Source organism: Aotus nancymaae, unplaced genomic scaffold (assembly GCF_030222135.1).
Source record: "Aotus nancymaae isolate 86718 unplaced genomic scaffold, 86718_ANA_hifiasm-v0.15.2.pri h1tg000033l, whole genome shotgun sequence".
Classification (NCBI taxonomy): Eukaryota; Metazoa; Chordata; class Mammalia; order Primates; family Aotidae; genus Aotus; species Aotus nancymaae.
In genome coordinates this window covers 17,221,765-17,238,683 of record NW_026988447.1, presented here as the reverse complement: position 1 = coordinate 17,238,683, position 16,919 = coordinate 17,221,765, and the positions used below count along the sequence as shown (strand labels likewise).

General features: G+C 35.2%; 1 protein-coding gene across 3 annotated transcripts in view; it reads right to left on the bottom strand.

Moving 5' to 3' along the window:
• Nucleotides 1-16,919, bottom strand: part of LRBA (LPS responsive beige-like anchor protein) — a 742,045-nt gene that overhangs the window by 39,437 nt on the left and 685,689 nt on the right. For 2 of the 3 annotated variants that reach the window (XM_064383828.1, XM_064383829.1), the window contains exons 50-52: nt 16,548-16,740; nt 10,854-10,916; nt 5,471-5,626 (exon numbers count right to left, since the gene is read on the bottom strand). In XM_064383828.1, the coding sequence (XP_064239898.1) occupies nt 5,471-5,626; nt 10,854-10,916; nt 16,548-16,740 (412 nt within the window). The remainder of the gene's footprint in view (nt 1-5,470; nt 5,627-10,853; nt 10,917-16,547; nt 16,741-16,919) is intronic. The other variant, XM_064383830.1, reaches the window with a different exon arrangement.

Genomic DNA, 16,919 nt, shown 5'->3' with positions numbered 1-16,919 from the left:
TCATGAGTTGAAGTCACTGCTCTGTTTCTCCAGTGTCGGTGTAAGGAAACATGTATTCAGTCGTGGTGGTTCCTTTTTGAACTAAAATCTTCTACTGTTTTGGTTATTTCCCAAAAGGTTATCAAAATTTGTTTTCATTCAACAAATACTTAGCACCTATTAAATGCCAAGCATTAGGCCTTCTTACCTGTATACAGTGGTGAACAAACAGACATGGTTCCTGCCTCATAGCCTTTACAGTCTTGTGAGGCAGACAGTCATTAAACCCAAACAGGTATATAATTATGAATATGGATAAGTATTAGAAAAGAACAATTAGAAAAGGTTGGATTAATAACAATAACAAGATAGAACAAATTTACACTGGGTGTCAGGGAAGATCTAAATGAGAGAGTGACATTTAAGCAGTTACATCTAAAGGGTTTATATGTTAACACAAATTAACTTTATTCTTTACAATTTATACTTTGGGCTCAACTCTGGAAAACATTATTTTTTAAGTTTACTTTTTCCTGTTCTGGCAGCCTTCCTCAGCAATATTTGTTATTGCTATAAGGCTGAGGTTCACTCCTCCTAAATAAATCACAGCATATAAATACCTGCTGCTCTTTTTGGTAAATTATTTTCTGATAATCTCATAAGTGTTCCTCAACCTTTATTTTTTGTTTCCTTTAATACCAGTCCACCTCTCCACACACTAATATCAAATATTACCACAAGCACTAGAATATCCCTTTTTTGACAGAACAAATTTTCTAGTTAATGTTTTATTTGACAGCTGTGCTACAAATAAAAAAATTCAAGCTCAGGACTCTGCACCACTGAATCTAAAATGTGGCCTGAAAATAATTCCAACTGCCAGGGGAAGGTTTTATTGTTGCCTCTGCTGTTCTGGTTGTGGCCCGAAAACATGATTTATGTTTAAAGAATTTCCTGTTACAACCCATGTTTCTCCTCCCTCCCCCGCAATCTAATAAGAGAAGGATTTTTTTTGGCTTGCGTGATAAAATATAATTGAATTCAACACTTGTGTTAGCTTTGCCATTATATATTACTGATCATACATTTTCCCTTGATTCTCTGCTAAACTTAGGAAAAAATATTTAATATTCCTATTGTCATAAAAATGCAAACACATATTTACCCTAATTGAAATTATTTTAAATAAAACTTGCATCAGAGTTTTTAAACACGATATTAAGAAAGATACCAGGACTATCGTTTAAGATTTTTTCTACAACTTTTCTGGTAAGTATAAATATTTTTATTTCGCAAGCTAAGTCGGTCCCTGAAATGAAGGGACTGAAATGAAGTTTAAACTGAAATGAAGTTTAAAGCTATTCCTTATTTGTACATTTTACACACAAATACACACATTTTTAAAAACAGTACATTAGAAGGTATTTTGAAAGAGGGAAAAGAATATCAGGTTTATTAAGCCTAATGTAACATGGCAGACATATCAGGAACTTAGTATTACCAATTACAGCATTTTCCCAAAGAAAAGTGACTGACTGGTAACACCTGGATGAGACAGCATGGTACAATCACAAAGCATGCTACATTTAAAATTAGAAGAGGTAGGTCCAAGGCCTACTTCTATCACTATTAGCTACGTAAATTTCAGTAAGTTACATAATCTCACTAAACCTCAGTTTCATCATCTGAAAAATGGGGATAAGACACCTGTCCACACCACAGGATTATTATGAGACTGAAACAATACCTAGCATGTGAAAGAATTTTATAAATTCTATAAAACCGTGTGAATATAGGATTTCAATTAGTAGTAGTATATAAAAGTGAAGTTAGCTTTACTTTACAAATATTAATATTGCATGCTTTAAAAAGCAATAATATAGAATGTCAACAAACTAAAAAAACTCGAATGTCTAAACCAAAGATTGACATGGTTTGTGATTCCATTTATATGACATTCTGAAAAAGGCACAACTAGAGATGAGGAATAGATCAGTTGCCGCCAGGAGGTTGAGGGTGGCGTAAAAAGCTGACTTCTAGCAGGTGGCACAGGGTATGTGAGGGTGCTCTGCACCTTGACTGTGGTGGTGAACTACTCAATGCATTGCCAAAACTAATAGTACTGTAAAACAAAAAGACTGCCTTACAGTTCTATTAGTTCTGTTTTACAGTGTAAAATTCATTTTCAGGTTTAAAAATTTTTTAATCACTTAAAAAAATATGTGGAAAAACAATATGAAGTCCAAAAGAATATTTAAGAAAATCTCCAGGAGTTTAAGATCACTCTGGACAACAGAGTGAGACCCTTGTCTCTATAAAAATTTTAAAAACAAACAAAAAAACAAGAAATAGCTGGGTGTAGTGGCATGTGCCTGTGGTCCCAGCTACTTGGGAGGACAATACAGGAGGATCACCTGAGCCCAGGAATTTGAGGCTGCAGTGAGTCATAACTGTGCCACTGTACTCCAACTGTCTCTTTAAAATAAGCAGAAAAAAAGAAAGAAAGAAAATCTTGTGAAAGGGTGTGACAGGTTTAACCTGAAAGTTTGTGCAAAAAGAGCACAATTTGAGATCAAATATTGCTAAGGGTTATCATTATAATGGCTGAAAGAAAAGCTAATATTTGAATTTGACAAATCTGAGGAAATTTATAAAAATAAATATATTTTAAGAAAACTTGCCATTGCATTATTAGAGAAGGTTAAAGGAGTGTTTTAGGTTCAATAGTAATCCACCCCATAGACTTAAACATCTAGTAAAAGCTCAAATAATCAGAAAGGCTTGAATGGTGATGTTTTCTTTCCTACACCTACAGAATAAAGATGCAAACTCTAAGTAAACCACAAAATCAATTCCATATAACAAATAATGATAAAAAGATGTTCAAGAACAAACTCCTTGAATAACCAAAAATTAATTGTTCTATATACTATATTTATTAAGGCAGGAGTATGGACTCAAACATTTTACAAAGATTATTAACAAGACTGATGGATGATTTACCATAAGGCATTTAAATAACTAGGAATTTCAATTAAAAAGATTTTTCAATTCCTACAACATTAAATAAAGATATATCTAGGTCTTTGTTTCAATTGAAATATCTACTTTCATAGTATATAGTCATGAGTTTTATAACAACTTTTTGATCAACGATGGACTACATATATGATGGCGGTCCCATGATATTATAATGAAGCTGAAAAATTTCTATCACCTAGTGACATCATAGCTGTGGTAACATTGTAGTGCATCACTCATGTTTGTGGTGATGCTGGTGTAAATGAACTTACTGCACTCCCAGATGTATACAGATATAGCACACACCATTATGTATGTAGTAGTATATAAAATACTTGATATACTTGTAATATTTGAAAATAATACTTGAAAATAAATGACTCTGTTACTGGTTTATATATTTATTATCCCATACTTTTTATTGTTATTTTAAAGTAAACTCTTTCTACATATAAAAAGAAAGAGTTGATTCTAAAATAGGCACAGACAGGCCCTTCAGGAGGTATTCCAAAAGGCACTGTTATCATAGGAGATGACAGCTCCATGCGTGTTCTTGCCCCTGAAGACTTTCCAGTGGGCCAAGAATGTGGAGGTGGAAGACAGTGATATTGATGACCCTGACCCTATGGAGGCCTAGCCTAATTTATAGGTTTGTGTCTTAGTTTTCTAAAAAATTTTTTTTTTTTTTTTTTTTTTGAGACAGAGTTTCGCTCGTTACCCAGGCTGGAGTGCAATGTCACAATCTCGGCTCACCGCAACCTCCACCTCCTGGGTTCAGGCAATTCTCCTGCCTCAGCCTCCCGAGTAGCTGGGATTACAGGCATACGCCACCATGCCCAGCTAATTTTTTTGTATTAGTAGAGACGGGGTTTCACAATGTTGACCAGGATGGTCTCGATCTCTTGATCTCGTGATCCACCCGCCTCGGCCTCCCAAAGTGCTGGGATTACAGGCTTGAGCCACCGCGCCCGGCCTAAAAATTTTTTAAATAGAAAAAAAGCTATACAATAAAGATATATAGGAAATATTTTTATACAGTTGTACAATGTGTATTTTAAGCAATGTCTTATTACAAGAGTTGAAAAGTTTAAAATCATTAAAAAATTTATAAAGTAAAAATGTTTCAGTAAGCCAATTATTACTGAGGAAAAAATTTGTAAAATAAATTTAGTGTAGCCTAAGTATACAGAGTTTTATAAAGTTTACAGTAATGTACAGTCATCTCCTAGGCCTTCACATTCACTGGCTGGTCACTCAGAGTCAACCCAGCACAACTTCCTGTCCTACAAGCTCTATTCATGGGAAGTACTCTATTAGGTAAACCAGTTTTTATCTTTTATTATTATTTTTATTATTATTATTATTTTTTACCTGCAGAAGACAGTGGAATGTTTTTTATCTTTTATCATATTTTTACTCTACTTCTCTATTTTTAGATGTATTTAGATACACAGATACTTACCATTGTGTTACAATTGCCTACAGTATACCGTATGGTAATATGCTGTGCAGATTTGTAGCCTAGGAACAACAGGTGACCCCATATAGCCTACATTATTCTGGGATATCCCACCCAATTTGTGTAAGCATACTCTATGATGTTTGCACAACGGTAAAATCCCCTAACAATGCATTTATCAGAATGTATACCTATTGTTAAGCAGCACATGACTGTAGATCAATTAGCTCTAATGAATTACTATCTCATTTTAATTATTTGAAATATTAAACTATATATTTACTATAATTTTATTTCATCTTCTAACAATTCCTAAATTTTTTAAGGGATACCATTAAATTTCTCAATGTTTCTCAATTTCCTATATGCAAAAATTTATAAACATTTACTCAACCAGATCATCTATATGACTGAGCTGAGCTGGTTTGTCCCTTAGGAAGATGCATGTAAATGAATATATAGACTTAAAACTTTTATATTTTAACAACAGCTCCTGTCACACATAAAATCAATAGTCAGCTACTTTTCTTCATGATGGTGTAGATTTCAGCAAGATTCTATGCAGAATTGGGTGGAGGCAAGATATCTACTGCCAAGAGTTAGACTTAATGAGTCTTCCAAGTAAGAAAAAGAAAATCCTTTAAATAATACAAAAGTGAGAAAATACACTTCTATGTATGTGCACTTGCCATGAGATTATGCATATACTCATGCATGGTATTTACATACCAGGATCTGCCTTCAAAATTAATCATTTATTCTGTAAGCATGAGCTTGGGACACAAACCTACTATAAAAAACCGTCTCTTACGAACATGGTGAAGCAAATTTAATAGTGAACTACATATAGTAGATTATTATTTGAAGAGGGAAAACAATGCCCTTGTCTCCTTATTTTGTAAATATTAGAATTTTATAATTTTTAGAAAGAAGCAGATGAGAATGCATTCTAAGCCTCTCAATGCTACTTATAGTAAACTTTAGCTCACTGATAAAGAAAATGAAAATTACCTGTGTCTGTAGAATAGACTCTGAAACTCTTATCCCAGAAGCCACAGACGAGAATATAGCGGTTGTCTGAAGTAATGACGAAGCACTGGGAATGCACCTGAATACTTTGGTCTAAAAGGTCAGTGATTTGCCTCCTATGCATTCCTGTATTGCTGGCTGTAAGAATAGGGAGGAAAAACAACTATTAAACCCACATGGGCAAAGAAATTCTATAGTGAGGGAGAAGAGGAGACACATTCCCAGATAACAGTACTTGATCTTTAAGTGTAATAATTGAAAATTCAAGTAGGAAAACATACCCAATTGCTGGAAGAATGTGGGTAGCTAAATTCAATATCTCAGTTAAAAAGTTTTGCTTAGAGGAAAGAAAAATAACACTACAATTTAAAAGTAGTACACAATTCACAGAACATGCTTTCTAGCTCTTGGGCAGAACCAAACTAGATTACAATCTCCAGATTGCATCACAGTTAGGTTTGTGTTTCTGACAATCTCATTACATTTACTGTCATGAGAATGGTTCATGTTGTGACAATGTATTACCTTTAACATTTTGTCACAAGGAAGAGATATTGGGATTTAAATGTCATATATTTGAAATATTGTAGCATCTTGTACTACTTTGGCTTTAACGGGTCTTTAATTTGACTGGATGGGAACTCCCATTTCCCCTGTTTACAACTGCACTTGCATGTAAGGAAAGGGTAGAATGACTATTTATTAAAGATTCTTGTAATTGAAAAAGTCAAAGCACAGCAGACTGCCACTTTCTTACTCTTTATTTAAGCAATAAAACAAGACAGTCTTGGCAGTGTGTTTTCAAAGTGCTACAGAGCACCTGAGATGGGGTTTGTCACAAAGAAAAAGGTCAGACATAGAGCAACACCGAGCACATGGGAAGAGTAATAATCGTCCAGAAATACACCATCGAGTGTGCCATTATCAGAAACGAAATCTTCACCGAGATGCCTTTTTTGGCATTAAGGCCAACCAAATAGAAAGCTTTCTTTCCTAGCGATCTAAGGGTTATTTTACCATCATCTCTCCAGTATAAATAAGGATTCTTATGCTGCTAAAGAAATTTGATTGTACCAGAAATCAGAACAAACTTCTGCATCTGATTAAGCTTTTTATCATGTTTCAATTTTTTGAAAAATTAAACATACAAAAATATCTATATTCTATTCATTGTATGTAAAAACTACGTTAATGTGGGTAGTTTAATAGAAAACTCAGAAAGTAAAACAGAAGAAAAAAATGTATTCAAAATACTCTCCAGTGCTGTGATGGGAACCACAGGGGACACAGAGGTCTGACAGATCTGCTGCCCTCATGGCACATACAACATGGCACACATGTACACATACATGTGCAACACTGCAGAATTCTGCTAATGTCTGTGGACACAACTATTTAAGATTATTGGATAACTATTTCATAATGGAAGCTTCATATGCTTTTGGAGGATTACTGGTCTAGAAAGTGATAGCAGTAGTATAAAAGGCAGAATCCTTGTTGGGAATCATTTTTTTCCCACTCTTTCTAACAGTTGGAAGTTGCTGGCAGATGAGAAAAGCTTTTATGGATAGCATATTGTTATTACAGAGATAGTGTCCAATAATTACAATCAAGTATCCCATTGAAGTTGCGTGATACAATTTTTTAAAACTCCAATAAACCTAGCAATTAAAACAAGGTATGTGGTACTTTCTATACTGGTTACTGCAATACTTCATTCCACATGAGAACTGTAGACATGTTTATTCTTGTCAGTGTTTATATGACTTTTGCTCCTATGATATAAACTTTTGCAATCTTTTTTGGGGGGTTGGGGTGATCTCTTGGGAGAACCTCAACAGGTTTGAGCATGTACATAACTTTGAATTGAGTGACCACAAAGTACCCATGGGCAAAGGCTGATGCCCCTTCAGCAAACACATGAACTATTTTCTAAGCAAGTGCTTACTTGTAATTTAACACTGCCAAGTCCCCCATCCAGCTAAGGTATATTTATCTAGATAAGCAGTCTTCAAACTACGGTATGCATACCCTTGGAGATAAAAGACTTCCTAAGAGATACACAGGTTCAGAAGTTAAAACCAGCAAGTTTCTAATTTCTCAACTTTAATATATTTTACTGCTTGAAATTGATTTGCCTGAGAACTCTCCTGTGAGTGTTCCTTTCTTATCTCCACTTTCTCATGCCCTTCTTCCACCAGATAAAATAAGGACATATTTCCCTTCCACACAGAATCTTACTATGTGCTTTACCCCAGGATATAATTTCTTGCCCCCAATAAAGGGACAATTCAAAATGATGAAGTGATACTGAAAAGTGAATGTATAGATATCAAATCATTCTGCAGGTCAGGTGGTTTCCAATTTACTGCTTTCGATAAAATGGAATGAAGATCCAATCATGCTGTCAAATGGTAGATCATTAAAAATAAGTTTTAATGACAGACTGTTAAAATTATAATTTAATAAACCATAAAAATAACTCTTAGTAATAGATCACTATATGAATTTTGCCACTAATGCAGAAAGAGTTCAAAGATTTGAGTGGCACAGTTGAAACAAAACTCTTTCCCATCTATTTTCTAAAGCAAGTAACATTACTCAGAGGTTCCATCTATAAAAACAAGATAGACCTGCTGACAAATCCTGTCTTGTGCAGCATTAAATAATATTTATCCAGGAATATATGTGTTAACTGGGGGGGAAGCCCTATCTATTTCATTAAAGATATATTTCCAATCAATGTTCATTTTATGTTAATAAACATTTATTAAACTTTATAATTATAAGTATATTAATATTTGTAATAATCACTCGATACAGATAAATTTATTTTAAAAGTTGAGCCTTATGTTGATAGGAACTTTTAAAATTTAAATTGAATACATATGCTTAACTTTCCAAACACATTTTTATGGCTGAAAAGCATAATAGGGTAATCAATTTTTTAACGTTAACATAATATTACCTCGGGGAAGTAGAATAAAAATATAAATTCAAGATAAAAAAGAAATAATGTGAAATTTCCAAATGTTAACGGGTTTTTAATATATTTTTTAGAAACAAAGTATTGAATATCAGTTCACTTTAATATTTAGGTTCTATTAGATATATTAAAATTTTGTTTACTGAGTATCAATTCACTCTGATACTTAGATTCCATTGGATATATTAAACAATTTTTACACTGTGCCAGAACTTATAACCTTTGCAACCTTTTAAACTTGTGATGAAAACTTTTAGATGTCAACTTAAAAATGTCTGAGAGGGTACATGGTTTTAAAGAATTCTTTTAGGAGGTAGAGTAATAAAGTCTGTTGACCAGTAATCTCGGGCAGGGACAGCAAAACTGTGATCCAAGGCTGAATCCAGCCTATGCCTCATTTTGTATATATAGTTTTATTAGAAAACATCTATGTTCCTTTATTTGTATTTTCTTTATGGTCACTTCTGTGCTATACTGGCAGAATTAAGCACAACTTGAGTTTCCCTTATCTGAAATACTTGGAACCAGAAGTATTTTAGATTTTGATTTTTTTTTTCAGATTTTGGAATATTCGTATATATTGAGATATCTTGGGGATGACATCCAAGTCTAAACACAAAATTAATTTGTTTCATATGGACCTGATATATATATAGCCTGAAGGTAGGTAACTTTATATAATATTTCAAATCATTTTGTGACTGACATAAAGTTTGGACTGTGTTTTTAATGTATGTCACATGAGGTCAGGTGTGGAATTTTCCACTTAATGGTGTCACATTGGTCTTCAAAAAGTTTCAGAGTTTGGACTAGTTTGGGTTTGAGATTTGCAGATTAGAGATGCTCAACCTAAAATATTTACTATTTGGCCTTTTACCAAAAAAGTTTACCCATGCTTACTCTAAAGAGTTACAACAATTGCTGAATTCATTTAATTAGACTTTATAGTGTAGAATATTCATTGTCAAGGTGCAAAGAAAATGATGGGTCTAAAATTCAGAAATCATGCTTTAAATGACTCAGCAAATGGGCTTCATTATTTTCCTAACTTTTAAACTACCCAAGTGAGCATTTTAGTTTTTTTTTTTAATATATGGCAAATCATATCTACTCAAAGAAAAGCAAGATTTAAGAACCAGAGTGGTATTTATCCTTCATATAGATAATTACATATTAGATTTCTGGTTATACTTGAGGAAATGATAAACGAATTGGTTTAGAGCTTAAGGTTATTTTTGTTCATCCTGATAGTCATTCTGCTAATGGTAGCCATTTAGCTCTCCATTGAAACAATGGTTTTTAAAGACAAAAATGGTAATATATATGGAACATCTTGGATTTTAAAATAATAAAACTGCTCATTCATATGCTTTCTTTAAAAACACTAAAATTCTAACAAATTTATTTGTGCCAGAAAAATCTGACAAAATTACATGCTAAATATCTATGCCGATAGCATTACTCCACAAGTAAGCAAGTTTTTTATTCTAAAACTTATTAAATAACTTCAATATTATTAAATATTATTAAATAACTTCAAAATCGAGGCTTAACATTCTTAGTGATGCCACATTCAAAATCCCCACATGTAAGGATGAAAAATGCTAAACTAGAGATTTCAACTAATCTACTCAAAAAGCATAACAGCAATTAAATATTCTAAGTCATCTGCTGCAGATGCTCATTTCATCCCAATGGCTCTTTCTGGTCTCCTCCCTATTTTTTTCTCCCCTGAACAAATTTAACCTCCAATGGCAATTTATTGGGCTGTAGGACCCTAGGAAAATGAATACAAATATCTTAACACTACCATTGGCTAGGCAATATATTTCAACTTTGAAACTGCTCTGCAATTGCACATTAATCCCCTCAGACTGAACAGAGGGTCTAGGAAGAAAGGATTGATCTCCTTTAATGATGAAACCCTGGCACTACAGTTTTATTTTTCATAACACAGTACTGCTAAGAACCCCACTGTTATTATGAAAATTTTCCTAGCAAAGGAGCTCCATCACATTACCGGTGCACCAATTCATCATAACGTGCCTTGCTCCTGCTCATCAACAAGTCTGAGTGATGAAAAGATCCAATATTATCCTGACAGTACTTCATGCGCATTCTCAATCACACATTATTACAGCATCCATATTAATTTTCAGTGACATGCGTCCTAGGCCTGTTCAAATTAGGCAAACCAACGAGGGGGAGTTGATGAAATACCAGCATAGCCACAGCTCATTGCATTCCAATTTGCATGCAAATGGTTTATCAGGAAAATTCCATTCCCAGCAACCAGCAAGTGAAAAACAACTGTAATCTACACTTCAGGGCCACCATACAGAGCTTAATGAATCGCAAAGAGAGAAGGAAGTGACAGACCTATGAGAGGATCGATTTCCACTGGCAGCTGGTATGGCTGGTCTTGTACAGCACCTTGATGAGCTGGAATTCACAAAAGATAAAGAAAAAAGGCATTATTTTTTATATACTAAACTACATAAAAATGCATAAGTCAAACCTTATGTAGAATCGTTTCCAATCTCTCAATCTTTCATGCAGTTTTGTGAAATTTAAAGAACAAAAATCCAGGTGCTTTTATGGCTAGCTTATTAAACATTTATTTTAGATTAGTGCCGCTCTGAACATGTGCCATCAGCAGTGGCTCCAGTCCTAGGCCATAAGCTATAGCAGATGCTTGACTGGCAACCTCTGATGCTGCAACAAAACAAAATTAAGTGGTAAAGCGCACTGAAAACAAAATGTGACAACCATCTGCTGACTGTAGCAAATACTATTTTTTTGTTACTTCTTAAAAAGGCAGTTTTGAACACAAAGGATCCACAAAAATGCCAATTTATGATGGAGAAAGGGAAAGCTCTAAGTCAGAGAACATTTAATGTTTCATCCATCACTTAAAATCAATCAATTGAAAGTTCGAATAAAAATAAAGAAAGCTATCCACAGATAAATGTTTCAGTTAAATGCATTTGGCTGAAATATTTTCTTAAAGATTGGATTGAGGGCTTAAAAATAAGTTTTATTAATATTTAATATTTCCATGGTTTCAATTTAAAAATACTCTAAGAAGCAAATGAATAACAAAAATCAATCTATCCTAAGAATAGCTTGTTCAATTCTCAAAATGGTTTTAAGGATTTAGGCATACTTATTTTATAACTGAACAGAGGTTTTGCAGGCTATTTCACTGTGAAAGCAAAAAGGCCTTTTGGTAGAGAGGAAGTATATTAGGAATCAGGAACTACCTGATGCAACCTTGCACAAATCATAAACCATAAAACAGGGTTCAGAATAGATTATCTTTTCAGCTTCATAATTCTGATAGTTAAATTCTGGGCCCTGTTCCAAACTATTTTCCCCAAACGACTCAGCCATTCACCCTGCTCAGTATCTACTTTTTATAGACTCACAAGCATTCACATTATTGCTTGGTTGGTATTAGAGCTCTGCTTAATGCCATTGATAGCGGTGGGTTAGGGGAGGTCCCCAAATGCCAATGGGACCTCAACCCTGGCTGGTGACCAGGCTCTTGAAACCATGGTGAGAAGAAACTCAAGGACAAGTCAGAAAATAGTGAAAGTATGGAGATTTATTGCAAAGCAAAAAGTACACACTCAAAAGGGGAGTGCAGGTGTACTCAAGAGAGAGTCGTGTACAAGGAGGGTTGGGGTTCCTATCTCTATGGGTTTCTTTAACGAAGGAGTGGAATGTTTATGAAGATTCCTGGGAAAAGGTAGTGATTTCTCAGAACTGTGGTGCCATCCATTTTTACACCAAACATGGGTGTTCCCGGAACAGTGATGGCACTGGTGGGTGTGTGATTTGTATGTTAATGAGGTTCTACATCAAGCCTAGATCAAATTCAGCACCATGTTGAGTCCAGACAGTCTCAGCCAGCTTGGCCTGCACCCTGGATTTTCAGGGTCTTATCAGCTGCTAGCTTCTGCAGTTACTTCAGTAGTTTTCTTTTGCTAATCAAGAAATTGCTGCCTGGAATTTTCTATTCTCCTGTGATCACCTTGTAGTATTCCTGTCTTACCATCAGGTTTTAGAAAATCTATCTGTCTCTGAGGGGTTGAAACTAACTATGGGGTACATTTCAATAAGTTCATTAGATTATTTTAAACTTACTCTGTCATGGTTTCTCCAGTTAGTAAATACCAACTTTTTAAAGGATGTTTAGAAGGTCATTAATACTCATGAAATACCTAAGTAAAATATTGGCACTAGAAATTACAGTATGTATAAGAAAATAAAGTAGTTGAAGAAAAGAAACCACAATGACTCCTTTTAAAAAAAAAAGAGGGCCGGGTGCGGTGGCTCACGCCTGTAATCCCAGCACTTTGGGAGGCCGAGGCGGGTGGATCACGAGGTCAAGAGATCGAGACCATCCTGGTCAACATGGTGAAACCCCGTCTCTACTAAAAATACAAAAAATTAGCTGGGCATGGTGGCACGTGCCTGTAATCCCAGCTACTCGGGAGGCTGAGGCAGGAGAATTGCTTGAACCCAGGAAGCGGAGGTTGTGGTGAGCCGAGATCGCCCCATTGCACTCCAGCCTGGGTAACAAGAGTGAAACTCCGTCTCAAAAAAAAAAAAAGAAAGAAAGAAAGGTATTTGTCTTTGCTGATTACTGGCTCTGCTGGTAAAGAAATCACAGGATGCTCACAAGGGAGGACCAGGAAAAATGTTCCACAGCCTCTGGTCTACCCAACAGTGCCACTTACTTCTAGCAATACCAGTGTCAATCAACACTAATACCTTGGGAATTTTTCTCTACTTCTCTGAGAATCTGAGATCTTAGAAACATTAAAACCAAACTGTCAGTGGAATGGGTTTAAGGTGGTTTGGTCATGCCTCAAATCCCACTTCTGCCACTGACTGCCTGTATAACCTTGGTCAAGTTATGTAATCTCTGTGTTGCAATTTCCTGATCTATAAAATAGGTTAGATGTGTTAGACTGAACCATATGAAAGTGCCAATACCTGACTGTTTTGACCTATTAAAAAATGCAGTTTTATATGGTCCAATCTATGTACAGAACTACATCCTCAGGTTGTTGAGGAGATTGAGTTAATACACATAAAATGATTAAAACAGTACTTAGAAACTAGAAAATGCTCTATAAACATTTGCTACTGTTATTCTCTATTTTTTGGAGGTTTCCAAGGTCTCTTGAAAGAGAAGGGAGGTTAAAGATTATTTATTTTCTAAATCAGACACTACTCAAAGAACTGAGGGGAGCTGGCTGTCTAATGAATGAGGTATGGAAATCATAGATCCTCAGAAAAGAAACAGAACCTAACATTAAAAAATATATATATTGTAATATGAACTTGATATTTACTGAAGAAAAACTTTCAGGGAATTTTGATGTTTGTTTTAAATCAAGGCATAGTGACAGGTAAAGACAGCAAGAGATAGAATGAACAGATTTAGGTAAACATATCTAAAATAAAGCATAGATTTAATATAATAAATGCTTAATATTCTTAGTTGTAGGTGCAGCTCAAATTGGAGATCACATTCTAGAAAGGTAACTGCCTGTAGTGTATTTTCATGTTACCACTTTTTGTATTTTTCTGATGAAGAGTTGCTGTGTCATACTGTAAAGGCAGTATGTATGAAAAGGGTGAAGACAAACATCTCTAGTGACACAGTTACAGACATAATGACGGCTCAGTGAGGAGAAATATAGGTAGAATCTGCAGAACCATGCAGTTTCCCCAGCTATCTTACAGAAAGGTGAGCCAGGGTTGGGAACAGTTAGATGCATCCTAAGTGGTACTCCAGCAGTGGGACTCTACCCCTAAATCACTTTACATATTTATTTATACAAAAATTGGAAGTGGGGAAGAGAGTATCTGATCACTAGGTACTAAGGGAAGCAAGCTTTTTAGTGAGGGACACAGATTTGCTGGAAAGGGGAAAGCCAGAAGCTTGGTTATCAATACTTAGGGTTATCAGTGCTAAAACCTGAAATCAGCTGGAGACCTAGGAGCCCCGTGGTTGAGCCAGCTCAGTTCCCTCTAAGCCAGCTCCTCCTAGGCTAAAGTAAAGATGGGGCCGGAGAACAGTCAGGGCTTTCCAGCAGTTGCAAGGTTTGCCCCTCCTCATGTGTGCTGTCACTCTGTTTAAACTGAAGAAGTTCTCAGGGCTGCACAAATAGCCACCCAGGATAAGCGTCATCAGTGGTGCCCCTGAAGTCACACATGCTGGTGCAATGCTTTAAGGGTAACTGCACACAGAGTACGTAAATCCTCTAGTGTATTTGATAGAACATATCACCAGCATGTTTTGCTTCTAAATAGAAAACACAGTTTAGAGAAAAAAAAAAGCATGCTTCTTAAATAAATTATAATACTTAGTCCCAAAATATAAGTATGTTATTTGCATACATATTAACTTCTGTTAAGAGAAGTTCACTTAAAGAAAAAGGAATAAAAGGACATAATAACTGAGACATTATATACCTGCCTCCATTTTTACTGTCTCTACCTTTTCTGAAATCTATTTTGTAATCAAATATTGGCATTTATTTTCATTGTTTCATTTCCAATATAGCTAGGAAAATGGCTATATTTAATCAATTCTAATACCAACTACAGATTCTTTGTGGGAGGTATACCATATTGAGCTTAGTCAATGTACCAAGTTTTGGTTTGAATGTACATTTTGTTCCCTTGTGAAAGCTGTTGAATTTAATTTGGCATGAGGTCTTTGTTCAAGAACTTGTATTTTTGCAACTATTTCAGGTATTCTAATGAGCAGTGCTTTATGTACACTTTAGAGATTTAATGACAATCTCATGAACTATTAAAATTTATCTTTTAAATTTTCCTACCTAAAACAATGGCTTGGGAAAAAAGCCTACAATCTCCAGAACTTTAAAACATTTTCCTTCTTCTTCCAAAAAATTCTAACTGGTGGCCAAAAAGAACAGTGCTGAATCTAGGTCCCAACTTGCCTGCTCTAATGAGAGAGAATACATCACAGAGGGGTGGTCATAAAATTTGAGTGAGAAAACCTGGGCTCAAACTCTGCCACTGACTGGGCATATTTCATGCAGAATGAGGCGAGCTCCCTGGGCTCATTGTCTTCACTGGCAAAAAATGGCTGGAACAGATAAACTTTCATGCCTCTTCAAATCTGCACTGTTTATGATTCTAATGGTTATTTCAGTTGAGCATAACTGTGTTGAACACTTAATGGAAGAATAGAAGGTACTTACAGATATGTAGTATTTTGGCTATGTAATCTAAGTGTTCTTTTTTTTTTCTATTATCCTCAACAAATACTACCAATATTATCATGCCAAGCACAAAAAGGTACAGCTTCTGGCACATAGTAGACAATCAGAAGTGTTTACTGTGGCTGAACATAGTGGCTCATGCTTCTAATCCCAGCACTTTAAGAGGCTGAGGGAGGAGGACTGCTTAAGGCAAGGAGTTCAAGACCAGCCCGGGCAACATTGTGAGCCCATCTCTACGAAAAGGAAAAAAAAAAAAAAAAAATTAACCAAGCATGGTGGTCCACGTCTGTAGTCCTAACTAATCAGGAGGCTGAGGCGGGAGGATTGCTTGTGTCCAGGAGTTCAAAGCTACAGTGAGCTATGATCACAACACTTCACTCTAGCCTGGGTAACAGAGCAATGCCCTGTCTCTAAAAACAAACAAACAAAATTAAAAAAAAAAAAACCCAGTGTATACTGAGTAAAATGAATTGAGTAAAAAAGCGAAACATTTGATAAATAAATAAATATATACTGTTTATGGACATAATATAGAATATCATTATATTAAAATATTGTATTAGAAACAATATTTATCTCCAAGGATAAAGATAAACCACCAGAAGCTAAAAAATAGTTTGTTTTAACATTTGTACTATATGCCTCACATGGGCCTTTTTTAAGCCTTTCAAACTATTGAACAATTTGATTCAGACTAATGCTTGAAAATTGAAAGCTTAAATGTTGAGATACAATATATTTAAGTGTATATTATACAGTGTTCAGCAGTTACCATGCCTTATAATGGTATTTCTTTACTTACCAGGAAGATTGTGCCATTTGTTCATGGCAAATAACCTGTTAGCAGTGACTGTGATTACAGCAGGAGTTGCCAAACCAGGCTGGGTGTTGGCTGCCACGTGAGTAACAGGGGAGTTGGAGGGAAACTTGAGGACCATGATAACATCCTGCTGGGCTTTGTCTGTGAACATCAATGGACTCTGCAGGAGGAGATACTGTTGAGTGGGCATGACAAGACCCAAATATACAAAAAGGAAAAGACAAAGGAAGACAAGAAAGAGAGAGGGTACAGGAAAAGAAGAGGAAGACCATGTTAACACGAGTTGTAAGTGGAAGCATAGTGAACAGAAAGGCTTGTAGAAACAGCAGTCATGATTTGGCTGTTATTCATGTA